Genomic DNA, 17,169 nt, shown 5'->3' with positions numbered 1-17,169 from the left:
GTTGTATTGCCCGGATGGGACTCATATACATGCACACAGGTTTATGGTTTAACTTTTGCTTTGATGAATAAAATGTTGTTCCTTTCCAGTTGGCTTCCTGACTTATTACAGTTATGAAAGGAATAGACTCATCGCAGTACTGTTGGAAGTTTTCTGGTGGTACAACCATGATACTTCACAATTCTGGTCAGTGGTACAAAAGCCATATACTGATAGCAGGTTTGTTGGGCCAAGTAGGACGAAGTACATTTAAAGCTCATAGTTATCACTCACGAGGCACTGTCGAGATTTTGCTGTGATAAAGATAACAAAACTGGCAGCATGTTCCACCATTATTCCATTAAAACTGACAGAAACCTCGGAGTCCATACGTGTGCGGAATAACGCAGGAATTCAAAAGTTATCAGAGTCTACCCTTCTCCCGTCAGTGACTCTGCAGAGTTCCCACAGACTACAATCGCCACTGATTTCATGATTTAACAAAAACTTTCACTTTTGCACTGTAAAAACCCATTAAAAAGTTATCTTTTGAATGAGGTGAAACTGGGTTTTTAAATGGCACAGTAACTTGAAATTTAATGCCAAACATGCTCACTGTCCCTGAAAAACTAGGTTTATGTTTGTGCATCGTCAATTTTTTTCAAAAAAATTTTTTGCAACAAAATATTTCTTTTTTATCTTTATTTTAGCTTCCATTGATATCCAATCATTTAATTCAATGTTTGAGAATGTAAATCAAAACTGAAGGACATTCAGCGTTTTTCACTTGCTGATTTCCTCTGTACGAATATTTCAATTTGTTTGGTTCCTTATCTACAGAATGGTTACAGAACAGAAGAAAGGCATTCCAGCTTTGTGACCAAGCATATGCTCTCTGCAAGAGCAACACAACAGAGGCCATATCCTTGTCCTTTCCCTTTAGCCCTGCAAATTGTTTCCTCTTCAGATAATTATCCAGTTCCCTTCTGAGAGCCATGATTGAATCTCCCTCTACCATATTCTGAGGCAGCATTCCAGATCTGAACCACAACTGCATAAAAAGATTATGCCACATTTTGACTTGGGTTCTTTTGCTATTCTCCTTAAATTGGTGACCTCGCTTCTTGATTCCTCCAGCATCAGAAACACTTTCTCCCCATCTTTAAGGGTGGCTATTATGACGGCCATAGGGGATCATCAATAGATCTCCCTGTGGGCCTTGTAGAATACAAACTCCCTATTCGGTGTGTGGAGGCTTGCCCAATAGGGAAGGAGCAGTGGGAATTTAAAACCAGCTGGCTCCACTCAGGCCAACAGGCTGGAGTTCAGGGCTGACTTGCACTCTGTAGCAGCTGAGCAGCAGTTTGAGCACATTGTAAATAAAGGGTGATGGTGTCAGTACAATTATTACATTGGTGACGAGCAATAAAGAGATTTTTTTTTTCTTCCCTCCGGACCATCTTTTGTGACAAGTAATCCTCTGGTAAGAAAAATGCCTCTTATTGGTGAATTTGAAGCCCACGATTCAAGCATAGAAGACAGGGCCCAATAAGCAAAGCACTACTTTTTTCAAGCCAACACTATTGAGGGGGATGAGAAGCAGAAAGATATCCTGTTGGCGGCATGCAGAGTCCTAACCTTCAGTGTAATAAAAAGCCTGACCTATCTGCAGGCCCTGACTCCAAAATCTTTACTAAGTTGAGGACTTGGTTAAAGGCTATTGTGGATCACAACTGTCCATAATACTCTGCTTTAACATGGCAGGGAGAACTCCTGGGGAATCCTTCACTGAAATTGGCAGAGCACTATGAATTCGTACAGCCCCTGACCACAACTCCAACAATCATAGTATCATCCTCCAACCTGGATAGTCAGAAGCTTTTTCCCAGGGTGGAAGAGTCAATTACTCTGGGGCACAGGTTTAAGGTGCGAGAGGCAAGGTTTAAAGGAGATGAACGAGGCAGATTTTTTACACAGAGAGTAGTGGGTGTCTGGAACTCGTTGCCGGGGAAGGTAGTGGAAGAGGATACGGTAGTGACTTTTAAGGGGCGTCTTGACAAATACATGAATACGATGGGAATAGAGGGATATGGTCCCTGGAATATATAGGTATATAGGCCCCCAAATAATAATGTTGAGGTAGGGAGGGCTATAAACAAGCAGATAAGGGATGCGTGTAAAAACGGAACGGCAATAATCATGGGGGACTTCAACATGCACATTGACTGGCAGACTCAAGTCGGTAAGGGTGGAATGGAGGAAGAGTTCTTAGAATGCTGTCGGGATAGTTTCCTTGAACAGCATGTTACGGAACCGACGAGGGAACGAGCTATTTTGGATCTGGTATTGTGTAACGAGGTAGGTAGAATTAAGGATCTTATTGTGAAGGACCCTCTTGGGTCTAGTGACCACAATATGGTCGAATTTCTGATTCAGATGGAAGAGGAGAAAGTTTGGTCCCAAACCAGTGTCCTCTGTTTGAACAGAGGGAAATATGATAGGATGAGGGATGAATTGGCTAAGGTAGACTGGGAGAGCAGGCTGGCAGGTAGGATAGCTGAGGAACAGTGGAGGATTTTTAAGGAGATCCTTTTCAGTTCTCAGCAAAAATATATTCCAGCAAAAAACAAGGATTGTAAGAAAAGGGAGAACCAGCCGTGGATAACGAAGGAAATAAAGGAGAGTATTAAAATAAAAACAGCTGCGTACAGAGTGGCCAAAAATAGTGGAGAAACAAGTGATTGGGAAAAATTTAAGAAACAACAAAGAGAGACTAAGAAAGCGATAAAGAAAGGAAGGATAGACTATGAAGCTAGGCTAGCAATTAATATAAAAAATGATAGTAAAAGTTTTTATAAATATATAAAAAGGAATAGAGTGGCTAGAGTGAATGTTGGACCCTTGGAGGACGAGAGGGGGGAGTTAATAGTGGGAAATGAGGATATGGCTGAGTCTTTAAATAAGTTTTTTGTGTCGGTCTTCACGGTGGAGGACACAAATAGTTTGCCAAATATTAACGATAGAGGGTTGGCAGCAGGAGAAATACTTAATACAATTAATGTTACCAGAGAGGCAGTGCTGGGTAGACTAATGGGACTGAAGGTGGATAAGTCCCCGGGTCCGGATGGAATGCATCCCAGGGTATTGAAAGAAATGTCAGAGGTAATAGTGGATGCGTTAGTGATTATTTATCAAAACTCATTGCATTCTGGGGTAGTGCCGGTTGATTGGAAAACGGCTAATGTTACGCCGCTGTTTAAAAAAGGAAGGAGACAAAAGGCGGGTAACTATAGGCCGGTCAGCTTAACGTCTGTAGTAGGGAAAATGCTGGAATCCATTATTAAAGAGGAGATAGCAGGGCATCTGGATAGAAATGGTTCGATCAATCAGACGCAGCATGGATTCATGAGGGGAAAGTCGTGCTTGACGAACATGTTGGATTTTTATGAAGATGTGACTAGGGCGGTTGATGGAGGAGAACCGGTGGATGCGGTGTTTTTGGATTTCCAAAAGGCGTTTGATAAGGTGCCCCATAAAAGGCTACTGAAGAAGATTAGGGCACACGGAGTTGGGGGTAGTGTGTTAAAGTGGATTGGGGACTGGCTATCCGACAGGAAGCAAAGAGTCGGAATAAATGGGTGTTTTTCCGGTTGGAGGAAGGTAACTAGTGGCGTGCCGCAGGGATCGGTACTCGGGCCGCAACTATTTACCATTTATATAGATGATCTGGAGGAGGGGACGGAGTGTAGGGTAACGAAGTTTGCAGACGACACAAAGATAAGTGGAAAAGTGAATCGTGTGGAGGACGGAGAAGATCTGCAGAGAGATTTGGACAGGCTGAGTGAGTGGGCGAGGATATGGCAAATGGAGTATAACGTTGATAAATGCGAGGTTATACACTTTGGAGGAAATAATAACAAATGGGATTACTATCTCAATGGAAACAAATTAAAACATGCTACCGTGCAAAGGGACCTGGGGGTCCTTGTGCATGAGACGCAAAAGCCCAGTCTGCAGGTACAACAGGTGATCAAGAAGGCAAATGGGATGTTGGCCTATATTGCGAAGGGCATAGAATATAAAAGCAGGGATGTCTTGATGCACCTGTACAGGGCATTGGTGAGGCCGCAGCTGGAATACTGTGTGCAGTATTGGTCCCCTTATATGAGGAAGGATATATTGGCATTGGAGGGAGTGCAGAGAAGGTTCACCAGGTTGATACCGGAGATGAGGGGTTTGTATTATGAGGAGAGGCTGAGGAGATTGGGTTTGTACTCGTTGGAGTTTAGAAGGATGAGGGGGGATCTTATGGAGACTTATAAGATAATGCGGGGGCTGGATAGGGTGGAGGCGGAGAGATTCTTTCCACTTAGTAAGGAAGTTAAAACTAGAGGACACAGCCTCAAAATAAAGGGGGGTCGGTTTAAGACAGAGTTGAGGAGGAACTTCTTCTCCCAGAGGGTGGTGAATCTCTGGAATTCTCTGCCCACTGAGGTGGTGGAGGCTACCTCGCTGAATATGTTTAAAGCGCGGATGGATGGATTCCTGATCGGTAAGGGAATTAAGGGTTATGGGGATCAGGCGGGTAAGTGGTACTGATCCACGTCAGATCAGCCATGATCTTATTGAATGGCGGGGCAGGCACGAGGGGCTAGATGGCCTACTCCTGCTCCTATTTCTTATGTTCTTATGTTCTTAAGGGTAGGGGGTTTTAGTTAAGTCAGGCAGCATGGTCAGTGCAGGCTTGGAGGGCCGAAGGGCCTGTTCCTGTGCTGTAATTTTCTTTGTTCTTTGAATGACATGTTGAGAGACAGACTGGTCTGTGGAATTAACAATGTGATGTGGAGATGCCGGCGTTGGACTGGGGTAAACACAGTAAGGAGTCTCACAACACCAGGTTAAAGTCCAACAGGTTTATTTGGTAGCAAACGCCACTAGCTTTCGGAGCGCTGCTCCTTTGTCAGGTGAGTAGAAGATCTGCTCATAAACAGCAAACAGGGCACATAAAGACACAAACTCAATTTACAGAATAATGAATGGAATGCGAGTCTTTACAGCTAATCAAGTCTTAAAGGTACAGACAATGTGAGTGGTGGGAGTGAGTGGAGTCCCGAGGCATGGTACATTGGGGAAACCATGCAGACGCTACGACAACGGATGAACGAACACCGCTCGACAATCACCAGGCAAGACTGTTCTCTTCCTGTTGGGGAGCACTTCAGCGGTCATGGGCATTCGGCCTCTGATATTCGGGTAAGCATTCTCCAAGGCGGCCTTCACGACACACGACAACGCAGAGTCACTGAGCAGAGACTGATAGCCAGGTTCCGCACACATGAGGACGGCCTCAACCGGGATCTTGGGTTCATGTCACACTATCTCTAACTCCCACAACTTGCCTGGACTTGCAAAGTCTCACTGGCTGACCTGTCTGGAGACAATACACATCTCTTTAATCTGTGCTAATGCTCCCACCACTCACAGTGTCTGTACCTTTAAGACTTGATTAGCTGTAAAGACTCGCATTCCAATCATTATTCATTATTCTGTAACTTGAGTTTGTGTCTTTATATGCCCTGTTTGCTGTTTATGAGCAGATCTTCTACTCACCTGACAAAGGAGCAGCGCTCTGAAAGCTAGTGGCATTTGCTACCAAATAAACCTGTTGGACTTTAACCTGGTGTTGTTAGACTCCTTACTGAATTAACAATGTGACAGACCAAAAGAAATTTCTGGCAGAACCCAATTTGGATCTAATGAAGGCCACCGAGATAGCTCGAACACTGAAGAATGCAAAGAAAAGAGCTAACATTTCAAGTCTGGATGATTCTTTATTGGAGCTGAAGACAATAGAGAATAGGATGAGATTTATACTGGTGTGGTGAGGAGGGGGAGGGGGGAGCTATGAGGGCTAGACAGACAGAACAAAAAACAGTACAGCACAGGAAGAGGCCCTCCGGCCCTCCAAGCCTGCGCCACTCACATTATCCTATCTATACCAACCGCCTGTATTCCTCTATCCCTCGTCTGTTCATAAGTCTATCCAGATAGGTCTTAAATGTCGCTAACATGTCTGCTTCAACCACCTCACTTGGCAGTGAATCCCAGGCCCCCACCACACTGTACAAAAAGAACTTCCCCTGCACATCTCCACTGAACCTTTCCCCCCTTATCTTGAACTTGTGCCCCCTTGCAATTGTAATTTCTGCCCAGGAAAATACTTCCAACTGTTCACCCTATCTATAACCTCTCATAATTTTATAAACTTCTATCAGGTCGCCCCCTCAATCTCTGTCGTTCCAAGGAGAACAATCCCAGTTTATTGACTCTCTCCTCATAGCTAATACCCTCCTTACCATGCAACATCCTGGTAAACCTTTTCTGTACTCTCTCCAAAGCCCCACATCCTTCTGGTAGTGTGGTGACCGTAACTAACGTTTTATATAACTGTAACATAATTTGCCAACTTTTATACTTGATGCCCCATCCGATGAAGGCAAGCATGCCATATGCTTTCTTCACCACCTTTTCCACCTGTGCTGCCACTTTTAAGGATCTGTGCTCCCAGATCTCTGTGTCTGCGCTCCTGATGGTTCTGCCATTAATTTTATAGCTCCCACCTGAACTAATGGCAGAGCAAAGTAACTCAGAGCGCTATTTTTGCATAGGCATATTTAATCTTGTATGTGCTCCTTGTTTGAAGTTGTTGCACTATGCGTACATAAGCAACAACAAGCACCATTAGCATCACCATTATTTTGAAAACAAAATCTGCTCAATGTGCGCTTATGAACTTATGGCTCTGGAACCTCTCATTACTGATAGTTATGGGACTGGGAGGTGCCAAGGAATGATAAATTTTGAGTTGCTGCAAGGAATCTTGCAGATGATATGTATTGTAGCTGCATTGACAGTGCAGGTGGATATCAAGTCCAGTGTAGCAATATGACAACTCTTTCCAACATTGTTAAGCTTCATGCTGCTTCCACCCAAGTTGCATGTATTCCGTCGCACTCCTGATTTGAGACTGGTCGATGATGGTGAGATCATGCAAGCCAGGTACCACGGTACATGGCTTCTAGTCTACTTTCAGCGGTAAAACACATGTTGATCAAATTAAGCTCCTGATCAAGGGTGATTCAAGGATTCACGGTAAAAGGACTTGGCAATAGTGGTATCATTGAAGGTTAGGAGGCGATGGTGGAAGTTTTCAAGATATTAGCAAATATCTTAAATGTTATGACTATTTCTCAAGGACACGTACAGTCTGGATTTTTAATGCAGTAGTGGCGAGTATGACATGCGAACAGAATGAATTTTAAAGAACCACTGTGCCGTCCACAATCCCCTCTCAGGAGAATGCTGATTGCCACAAAGGCTAAAAGCTAACTGAGAACTTTAACCAGTTGATTTTGCTCTTGGGATATGAACAATGTTGGAAAAGTAGCATTTATTGCCTGACCGCAGTTGCCCTGGAGGAATTAGAAATCAACAATGCAGTGTGGTACTCAGTCAAACGAAGGTTGAGCATTAATGCACCAGTCGGATTTTTACAATAATACATCAGGCAGCTCATTTTCTTTCTGACATTAACCAATAAATAACAAAGTCTATTGAATTCCATTGCACAACTTACCAGTAGCATGGTGTGATTTGAACCTTTTGCCTTTGGGTTGCTCGATCAGCATCACAGCCACCAGCTTAGCTCTTAAATTTCCAATTACCATCATGCGACATTTATGAAGCTTGGTTTCAAACCCCTACACTGCAAACCCTGACGGTTTTCGAACTCTATTTGGAACATTCAAAATCAGATCGCTCAACAGTATTTTCCTTCAAGAAGTCTATTTCAAGAAAAATGACGGAGTGGGGGTGGGGAGGGGGGCAGGGTTGCACAGTGACAAGGGTCCATTCCAAGTTCCAATTATTGAGTTGCAGTGAAACAAACAAATAAACACATGCAAATCCAAGCACATTATACAAATAGACCAGTTACCCTATCAGTTCTTTCATGAGGCTAATTATCCTGAGAAATCTCACAATTAAGCATTGCATTTATTCCAAAATATCATTCCACTTCAGCTGGCTTTCCCATTTAAAAAAGCTCTCCAGCTATATATCCTCAACATGAAAGATCAAACCACTTAATTAAAAGGGGAAAAATGGTATACTGAGACAAAGCATCAAGTTAATAGAAGGTCAATACTGAATACACAGTGCACAATGAAAAATAAGGAACCTGATCCAAAGCCTCGCTTCTAGATCCATCTACCAGGCAGAGTAGAAATATGGGAGGGAACAAACACAGAGCTACAACTACAATCACACTTCTTCTATGGGGTGGGGTCAGAAAAGAGAAAGTTGAGGGAAAAAATTATGAACTAGAGATACACTGATTAGACTATAACAACAAACACAAATCTAATCCTATATACCATCAACAGGAAATGCCAACAGCCTCTAATCTCAAAACAAATCAAGAACTGATTTAAGAACTCTGGAACACAATGCAAAACTATTTAAATCATTAGCAGTCGCAGGCAGAGAAGATATCAACCGATTCAGCACACAGACTGAATAAATTCAAAACTTTGTGGTAATTGAATACATTAACACTTTTTGGAGATAAATTGCTGCTCAGCGCAGTGCGTAATATCGTACCATATTATTGACTGGAAGGGAGAGGGCGCTGCTGGCAGACAGAGGGGTTGCTAACACACTAGCTAACCGTTTCTTGAAATGTAATAGTTTATCAGTTAACTCAAGGTAAACAATTGCCATTAATACCTTGCCTGCAGTTCAAAAGTGGAAGCCTGTTCTAGACCCAGTACTATATGGTGATGATAGCCAGTCCAGTAGGTCAAATTTGATCAACGAATTCCTTTGATCAATAAATAATATAGACCTTAATCATAGAATCGTACAGTGCAAAGGAAGCCATTCAGCCCATCAAGTCTGCACCACCACAATCCCACCCAGGCCCTATTCCCATACCCTTTGCATTTACTGTAGCTAGTCCCCCTGACACTAAGGGTCAATTTAGCATGGCCAATCCACATAACCTTCACATCTTTGGACTGTGGGAGGAAATTGGAACACCCGGAGGAAATCCACTCAGACACAGGGAGAATGTGCAAACTCCACACAGACAGTGAACCAAGCTGGGAATCAAATCCAGGTCCCAGGCGCTATGAGGCAGCAGTGCCACCATGCCACCTCTGGCTCAAGAGTTGTAGATCTGGCTCAAAGGAGGGCAGGATTGACTGTTAAATATTCTGGGGTACAATGTGTTTAGGAGAAACAAATGCAGATTTCCTTCCCTAAAGGACATTAGTGAACCAGATTGGTTTTTACTGGGTCATCACCAAACTTTTAATTCCACCTTTTCATTTAATTCAAATTTCAACATCTGCCATGGTGTGATTCGAACTCAGGTCCCCAGATTATAGTACAGTGACAATACCACTAAGTCACCATCTCCCTATATATCGCATCATAAGGTTTAGGTTGGCCATGGAAAAGGACAAGGAGCAATCCAGAACATAATTGGGAGATGATTGGGGTGAGAATGCATCGGAGTTGAGTGAGTTGGCAGAAAAGACAGTGGCTGAACAAAGGGCAACCTACAAGGAGATAGTATTGCAGGCAGTATCAAGGCAATCCCTTGAAAGATAAAGGTAGGACAAATAAATCAAGAGCATCCTAGATGACAAGAAATAGAGGTGAAGATGTAAAGGAAAAGTATGTGCATCACCAATGTCAGGTAATTTGCTTGGGTGAACTCGTGACAAGAACATATTTTTTGACTTATTTCTTGAAAGACAACATGTCCCTTGAACGTCAAAATAAAAGTGTGTCATTATGATGGGATATTAATGTAATGTATTCACATTAACTTTTCCTTTATGCTTCCGCTTGCGATTTGCCAATATTTCTAATTACAAAGACACATTGGCAGACTTCTATCTTTAATATATTGCAATAGTTTGGCATCATTCACTGTTACATCTGATTTTCTAATTGATTAGTAAAAGACTGCAAGCATCGTCAACTACTTGAATGCATTGGTATAATTTGGATTTCTTTAGTTTGCATATTTCATCACATGGAGAATATAGAACGAAGTCTGAGAAAATCATAAAAATGAAAGAAATTGCTATCAGAACGCTGGTTGAAAAAGTTGCAAGTTGGACATATATACATATAAGCCTACCACGCTTCAGTCAAATCTCTACAACTGAAGCCAATTCAGATCTTCAGATAAAAAGGCATAGCTATTTCTGAAAATCATCAGTAACTTGAAGCAATTGATGAACTTTTATACTTTAGAAGCATTGTCACTGGCAATAAAGTATTTGCACTCCATTGATTACAATGAAGGCCTTCAAGCTGTAATGTGATCCACATCCTTACACATAATAAGCTTACTATTACGTTCAGTACTGAATCAAACAGTAGAGAATAACCTCTATTTCTCCTTTGCTCTCCACTGCCTTTTTACTTTGGTATTGCAGCAGTTGTATTGCAATTTGGGATGAGACACTGCAACTATTCATATTAATGTGGCCTTCAACTCCATTCGCAGCCTGCCCAACTATGGGATTTTGCTGATATCAAACTTTTCATTTGCTCATGGGATGTGGGTGTCGCTGGCCACATTTATTGACCATCCCTAATTGCCCTTGAACTGAGTGGCTTGCTAAGCCATTTCAGAGTCAACCACATTGCTGTGGATCTGGAGTCACATATAGGCCAAGGTAAGGATGGCAGATTTCCTTCCCTAAAGAACACTGGTAAACCAGATGGGTTTTTACGACAATGAACAATAGTTTCATAGTTAACATTAGACTTTTAATTCCAAATGTTACTGAATTCAAATTTCGCCATCTGCCCCGGTGGGTTTTGAACAGAGCATTACCCTGGGTCTTTGGATTATGAGTCCAGTGACAATACCACTGCGCCACCAGCTCGTCAGCTCATTGACTGGTGAGCACAATGGGCCGAATGGTCTACTTTTGCTCCTACATCTTATGGCACTGTCACTGATATTCAGTCATAACTTATTTTCCCACAATATCTAAAGTAGCCAATGTAAAATTACAAACAGGATGGTTGAAAACAAAATTTTCAGGTGCCATTTATAAAAACGCAATATAGCTTAAAATACAGCCTTTTTTCCAAACAGATATTACTGGCTCAACTATAACCAGAGTTAAAACAACATTCCAATAATTTTGTTCAACAGAAAATTCACACTTTTGTTGTTCAATTTAACTAGATAATTATTAATGGATGTTCCATGATGGCAAACAGACCTTGAAATATTAATGCATACGAATGCAATGAAATGCCCATAGATGCTTGCTCAATCAAACTGTTCCCTTTATCCAATCTTCTAGTATAAAAGGGACCCAACAGAGTAATTAAACCAATTAAGCATTCAACTCCTCATAGTAGTTGTGGCTTGTATTTTGCATGTACGAAAGAGAAGTACATCTACAGCTGTACTTTTATGGTACATCACCATTTCCAAAAGGGCTGTCAATCTCGGGAATAATTTGGTTAAAGAATTAAACAATGGATAAAGGCAGTAAAACTGGCAAGATACGAGACTAAGGTGCATCATACTCTTCAGAATGGTCCATAATATCTGATAATTAGATATAATGGCAGTGATTAATTTAGATTAATCCATGTGATAGTAGATTGATAGCCTTTAAAGGAAAAATGTAAAAAAACAAGACTTAACCAACAGAAAATGACCACCTAATTTTACACTGAATTAGGGAAGTTTAAAAGGAAGTATTTAGTTCTCCAGCCTACATTCCTCAGTAATTTCATTCATCAGAATGACTCATCGAGCAATCAACAATGCTAACAAGAGAGAGAAAATAAGTCTCACACATACAGTACAGGTTTTAAAATACTTTACCTTGTCATACTTTGATACTATCTCAGCTCGCTCTTCGGCAAGTTTCACCGCCACATCCTGCTCGGCATCTGGATCTACAGGCAGACCAGAAAAAGAGAGGGTTGGCATTACAAGTTCTCAAATATAAATGAAGCTATTGAACATAATGATTTTGAAATAGCAGTTTCTTCTCAGATAGCATGACATAATGAAACTGGGTGTAGGAGGCTGAGTCACATCTGTTGAAGACTAAGTAAAGCTCAGCCTGATTTTATGCCCTTGCATTGCCAGCTCCTGACAAATTGGTGGCGTACAACCAAAGTCAACTCAATTACATTTAGTATTAAGGAAATATAACTACTGTGTAGACAGTTATGTATGATTGTTTGTGTTTTATTTGATTTTGTTGTTCTTGTATTAATGCATTAGCCTACAAAGAAAAGAACTTGAATAATAATCTTGGATTCTTTAAGGCAACCCATGTGACAAATCAATTATTTTGACTGTGCTTTATTGGAGGCAGGCCTCATAGTGCAGCAAACTAATTTGGGGATTACCATTAGGATGGCACTGCTGCCTCAGTGCCAGGGACCTGGGTTCAATTCCAGCCTCGGGCGACTGTCTGTGTGGAGTTTGCACGTTCTCCCCGTGTCTGCATGGGTTTCTTCCCACAATCCAAAGATGTGCGCGTTAAGTGGATTGGCCATGCTAACTTGACCCTTAGTGTCTGGGGAATTAACATGGTAAATACGTGGGGTTACAGTAATCGGGCCTGGGTGGGATTGTTGTCGGTGCAGACTCGAACGGCTTCCTCCTGCACTTTAGGAATTCTATAATTAGTTGCACAAGACATATACATGAGACCTGTACATTGTTGTAATTAGTTTGAGGGATGTACAAGGCCTCAATCTGTTGCCCACTCCTAATGCCTGTTCATAAAGTGGTGGGGGTGAGCTGCCTTCTTGAACTGTTGCAGTTTGTGTGGTGTACATACCCTTATTGTTGAGGTGTTTTCTAGAATTTTGACCCAGCACTGGGAAGACTGCATTAACAAGCATGAAACCAACAGAAAAGCACCTTTTGTTACGTCATGTCAAAAAGGATTCTCTCACATTTACTCTAAACTAAACAAAGGTCAATGTAATCATTAACATGCAAGAATACAAAAATATTGAGTGTTCAGTTAATTTCTAACTGAATGAGATTATCCATTAGGGCATTGGGTAAACAGTAAAGTTTTAAGTTAAAGTTCATTTATTTTGTCACAAGTAGGCTTACAATAACACTGCAATGAAGTCACTGTGAAAATCTACTAGTCACCACAGTCCGGTGCCTGTTCGGGTACACTGAGGGAGAACTTAACATGGCCAATGCACCTAACCAGCACATCTTCGGACTGTGAGAGGAAACTCACGCAGACACGGAGAGAACTTGCACACAGACAGTGACCCAAGTGGGGTATTGAACCCAGGACTCTGGCGCTATGAGGTTGCAGTGGTTAGCACTGCTGCCTCACAGCACCAGGGACCCAGGTTCGATTCCTGACTTGGGTCACTGTCTTGAGTGCACATTCTCCCCGTGTCTGCGTGGGTTTCCTCCGGGTGCTCCGGTTTCTTCCCACAGTCCAAAGATGTGCGGGTTAGGTGCATTGGCCATGCTAAATTCTTCAGTGGACCCGAACAGGCACCGGGGTGTGACGACTAAGGGATTTTCGCAGTAACTTCATTGCAATGTGAATGTAAGCCTACTTGTGACTAATAATAAACTTTAAACAATGCCACCATGCCCCACAGTAGGATGAACACTTCAGTAACAGCCAGTTAACCCACATCTCTACAAAATTAAACAAGCAATTTAAAATGAACTATTTTCAAAAACAACAAATCATGCTCCAAATATTCTGCAGCTTTTTTACAATTATCATAGAATCCCTACAGTGCAGAAGCAGGCCATTTGGGTCCATCGAGTCTGCACCGACCACAATCCCACCCAGACCCTATTCCCACAACCCTACATATTTACCCTGCTAATCCCCTGACACTGAGGTCAATTTAGTATGGCCAATCAACCTAACCCGCACATCTTTTGGACTATGGGAGGAAACTGGAGCATCCAGAGGAAACCCACGCAGACACAGGGAGGATGTGCGAACTGCACACAGACAGTGACCCGAGGCCGGAATTGAACCCAGGTCGCTGTGAGGCAGCAGTGCTAACCATTGTGCTACCATGCTACCCTTTGGAGGAGGAAACTTTTCTCAACATATGGGTGTTACAATTAGGAAACTTTATCTGGTTACATTTCTGCGCATTGCTTCACTCAAGGCACAAAACCGATACGTAGCCAACGTGCAATGTATTTGAACTCTTATGGCATACTCTGCTAGAACTTCTTGGTCATTTGTCATAGAATGCGTTCAATTTATTAATATAGATCAAATATTCTACTACACAAGACTGCCTCTAAAAACTGTCTTCAATCTCAAACTTTGTCTTCTTTAGACAATGAGTCCCTACCTGAATCTTAACAACTTGGGTCTGGTCAAGGAACATAAAAATTACTTTGTACCCTCTTTCCTGTCTTGAATTTCTACCTTAATTAGATGGATCAACACATTTATTTGGATTATCACAACTAATTCATCTCTTCCTTTCAAAATATTTCACACCACTCACTTTCATAAATGAAAATGAAGCTCCTCCAAGAGACGACAGTGAACTAATTTTTAATACGAGTAAAATTCATCCAGAAATACCTAGACAAAAGCTTCTAAGGTGGGCTAGAATTTCGGTAAACCACAGAAAGCCAAAGGAAGTTGGTTAGATTCTCTCTTGTTGGAGACAGTCATTGCCTGGCACAAATGTTACTTGCCACTTTCAATCCAAGCCTCAATAGTGTCCAGGTCTTGCTGCACATACGCAGACTGCTTCAGTTTCTTGAATGGTGCTGAACATTGATGATTGCTCAATTAACATCCCCATTTCAGACTTTATGATGGTTGGGGTAGGGCAAGAGAAGGTGGTCATTGATGAAGCAACTGAAGATGGCTGTCTTTAGGAGCTCTTGCAGCAATGTCTCTATTGACCTTCAACATCTACAACCATCTTCCTTTCTGCTAGGTATGACACCAACCAGTAGAGTTTTCTCCCCAATTCCCAGTGACTCCAATTTTGCTTGGGCTCCTTGATGACACAATCAGTCAAGGGTGTTTTGATGTCAAGAGCAGTCATTCATTTTATCTATTTTTGGGCCAAGGTCGTAACGAGATCAGTGGCTGAGTGGCCCTGATGGTGCCCAACGGAGTGTCAATGAGCAGGTTATTCCCAACTAGGTGTCGCTTCAAGAGCATTGTTGATGGCCCCTTCCATCGCTCTACTGATGATCAAGAGTAGAATGATGGGCAGCAATTAGCCAGGTTGGATTGGTTCTGCTTTGTGAGGGCAGGACATGCAATTTTGCACATTGCCAGATTGGTGCCAACGTTGTAGCTTTATTGGAACAGCATGGTTAAGGAACTAACTCATTCGAGACCACAATACTGTTGCTCAAATTCTGTCAGAGCCCATAGCGTTTGCAATACACAGTGCCTTCAGCTATTTCTTGATATCATGTGGAGTAAATTGGATTGGTTGAAGACTGGCATCTGTGTTTTCCCAGTTCATTTTGCCCGCTCTGTCTTCATGCCTTCATAATTGCCCTTATTTAGATTTAAAACTGTCTTAGATCCATTCATCTCTCCCTGAAACTGAATGTGAAATTCAATCAGAATATGATCACTGCCCCGAGGGTAGTAATCTCAGGATTGCTACCTGAGCCACATGCCAGTGAGGGCAGGAGTAGGATGCTTGGGCGGATGAACACGTGGCTGAGGAACTGGTGCAGGGGGCAGGGTTTTCAATTCTTGGATCATTGGGACCTCTTCTGGGGCAGGTGGGACCTGTACAAGAGAGACGGGTTACACCTAAACTACAAGGGGACCAATATACTTGCAGGGAGATTTGCTAGTGTTATTGGGGAGCGTTTAAACTAGATTTGCAGAGGGATGGGAACCAGAGTGCCAGAGCAGATAGTGGAGCAGGGATAAAAAGACAGGTTAGTTCAAGCAAAATCACAAATGGAAGGGTAGAGTGTGGTGGAAATAATCTTTTGAGGTGCGTCTATTTCAATGCCAGGAGTATTGTGGGGAAGGCAGATGAGCTGAAGGCGTGGAAAGACACATGGAAATATGACATTATAGCCATTAGTGAAACTTGGCTGCAGGACTGGCAGCTCAATGTTCCAGGGTTCCAATGTTTCAGGCGGGATAGAGGCAGAGGGATAAAAGGTGGGGAGGTGGCATTGTTGGTCAGGGAAAATGTTTCAGCGGTACTCAGGCAGGATAGATTAGGGAGCTTGTCTACAGAGGCCCTATGGGTGGAGCTGAGAAACAAGGAAGGTATGACCACATTAATGGGGTTGTATTATAGGCCACCCAATAGTCAGCGAGAATTGGAGGAGCAAATCAGCGGAGGGATAGCTAACAACTGCAAGAAATAAAAGTTGTGATAGTAGGGGATTTTAATTTTCCACATATAGATTGGGACTCGCATACTGTTAAAGGTTTAGATGGGGTAGAGTTTGTAAAATGTGTTCAGGAGAATTTTCTACATCAGTATATAGAGTTGCCAACTGGAGAGGATGCGATATTGGATCTCCTATTGGGAAATGAGTTAGGGCAGGTGATGGATGTGAGTGTGAGGGAACACTTTGGATCCAGTGATCATGCCATTAGTTTCAACTTGATCATGGATAAGGATAGATCTGGCCCTCGGGTTGAAGCTCTGAACTGGAAAAAGGCCAAATTTGATGAAATGAGAAGGGATCCGGGAAGTGTGGATTGGCACAGGCTGTTCTCTGGTAAGGATGTAAATGGAAAGTGGGAGGCCTTCAAAGGAGAAATTTTGAGAGTGCAGAGTTTGTATGTTCCTGTCAGGATTAAAGGCAAAGTAAATCGGAATAAGGAACCTTGGTTCTCGAGGGAGATTGTAACACTGATTAAGAGGAAGAGAGAGTTGTATGAAATGTACAGGCAGCAAGGAACAGATCAGATGCTCGAGGAGTATAAAAAGTGCAAGAAGCTACTTAAGAGGGAAATCAGGAGGGCTAAAAGACGACATGAGGTTGCTTTGGCAGACAGAGTGAAGGAAAATCCAAAGAGCTTCTATAGGTATGTTAGGAGCAAAAGGATAGGGAGGGATAAAATTGGTCCTCTTGAAGACCAGAGTGGTAGACTGTGTATG

General features: G+C 42.4%; 1 protein-coding gene across 4 annotated transcripts in view; it reads right to left on the bottom strand.

The window, feature by feature from the left end:
• The window catches only part of usp6nl (USP6 N-terminal like), a 211,268-nt gene that overhangs the window by 116,775 nt on the left and 77,324 nt on the right, over window positions 1-17,169 (bottom strand). For all 4 annotated transcript variants that reach the window (XM_078235858.1, XM_078235859.1, XM_078235857.1 and 1 more), the window contains one exon: window positions 11,912-11,985. In XM_078235858.1, coding sequence (XP_078091984.1) covers window positions 11,912-11,985 — 74 coding nt within the window. The remainder of the gene's footprint in view (window positions 1-11,911; window positions 11,986-17,169) is intronic.

The sequence above is a fragment of the Mustelus asterias genome, chromosome 19 (assembly GCF_964213995.1).
Source record: "Mustelus asterias chromosome 19, sMusAst1.hap1.1, whole genome shotgun sequence".
Taxonomy (NCBI): Eukaryota; Metazoa; Chordata; class Chondrichthyes; order Carcharhiniformes; family Triakidae; genus Mustelus; species Mustelus asterias.
The sequence above is the reverse complement of the archived record's forward strand: the minus strand, read 5'-3'. Positions and strand labels throughout refer to the sequence as shown.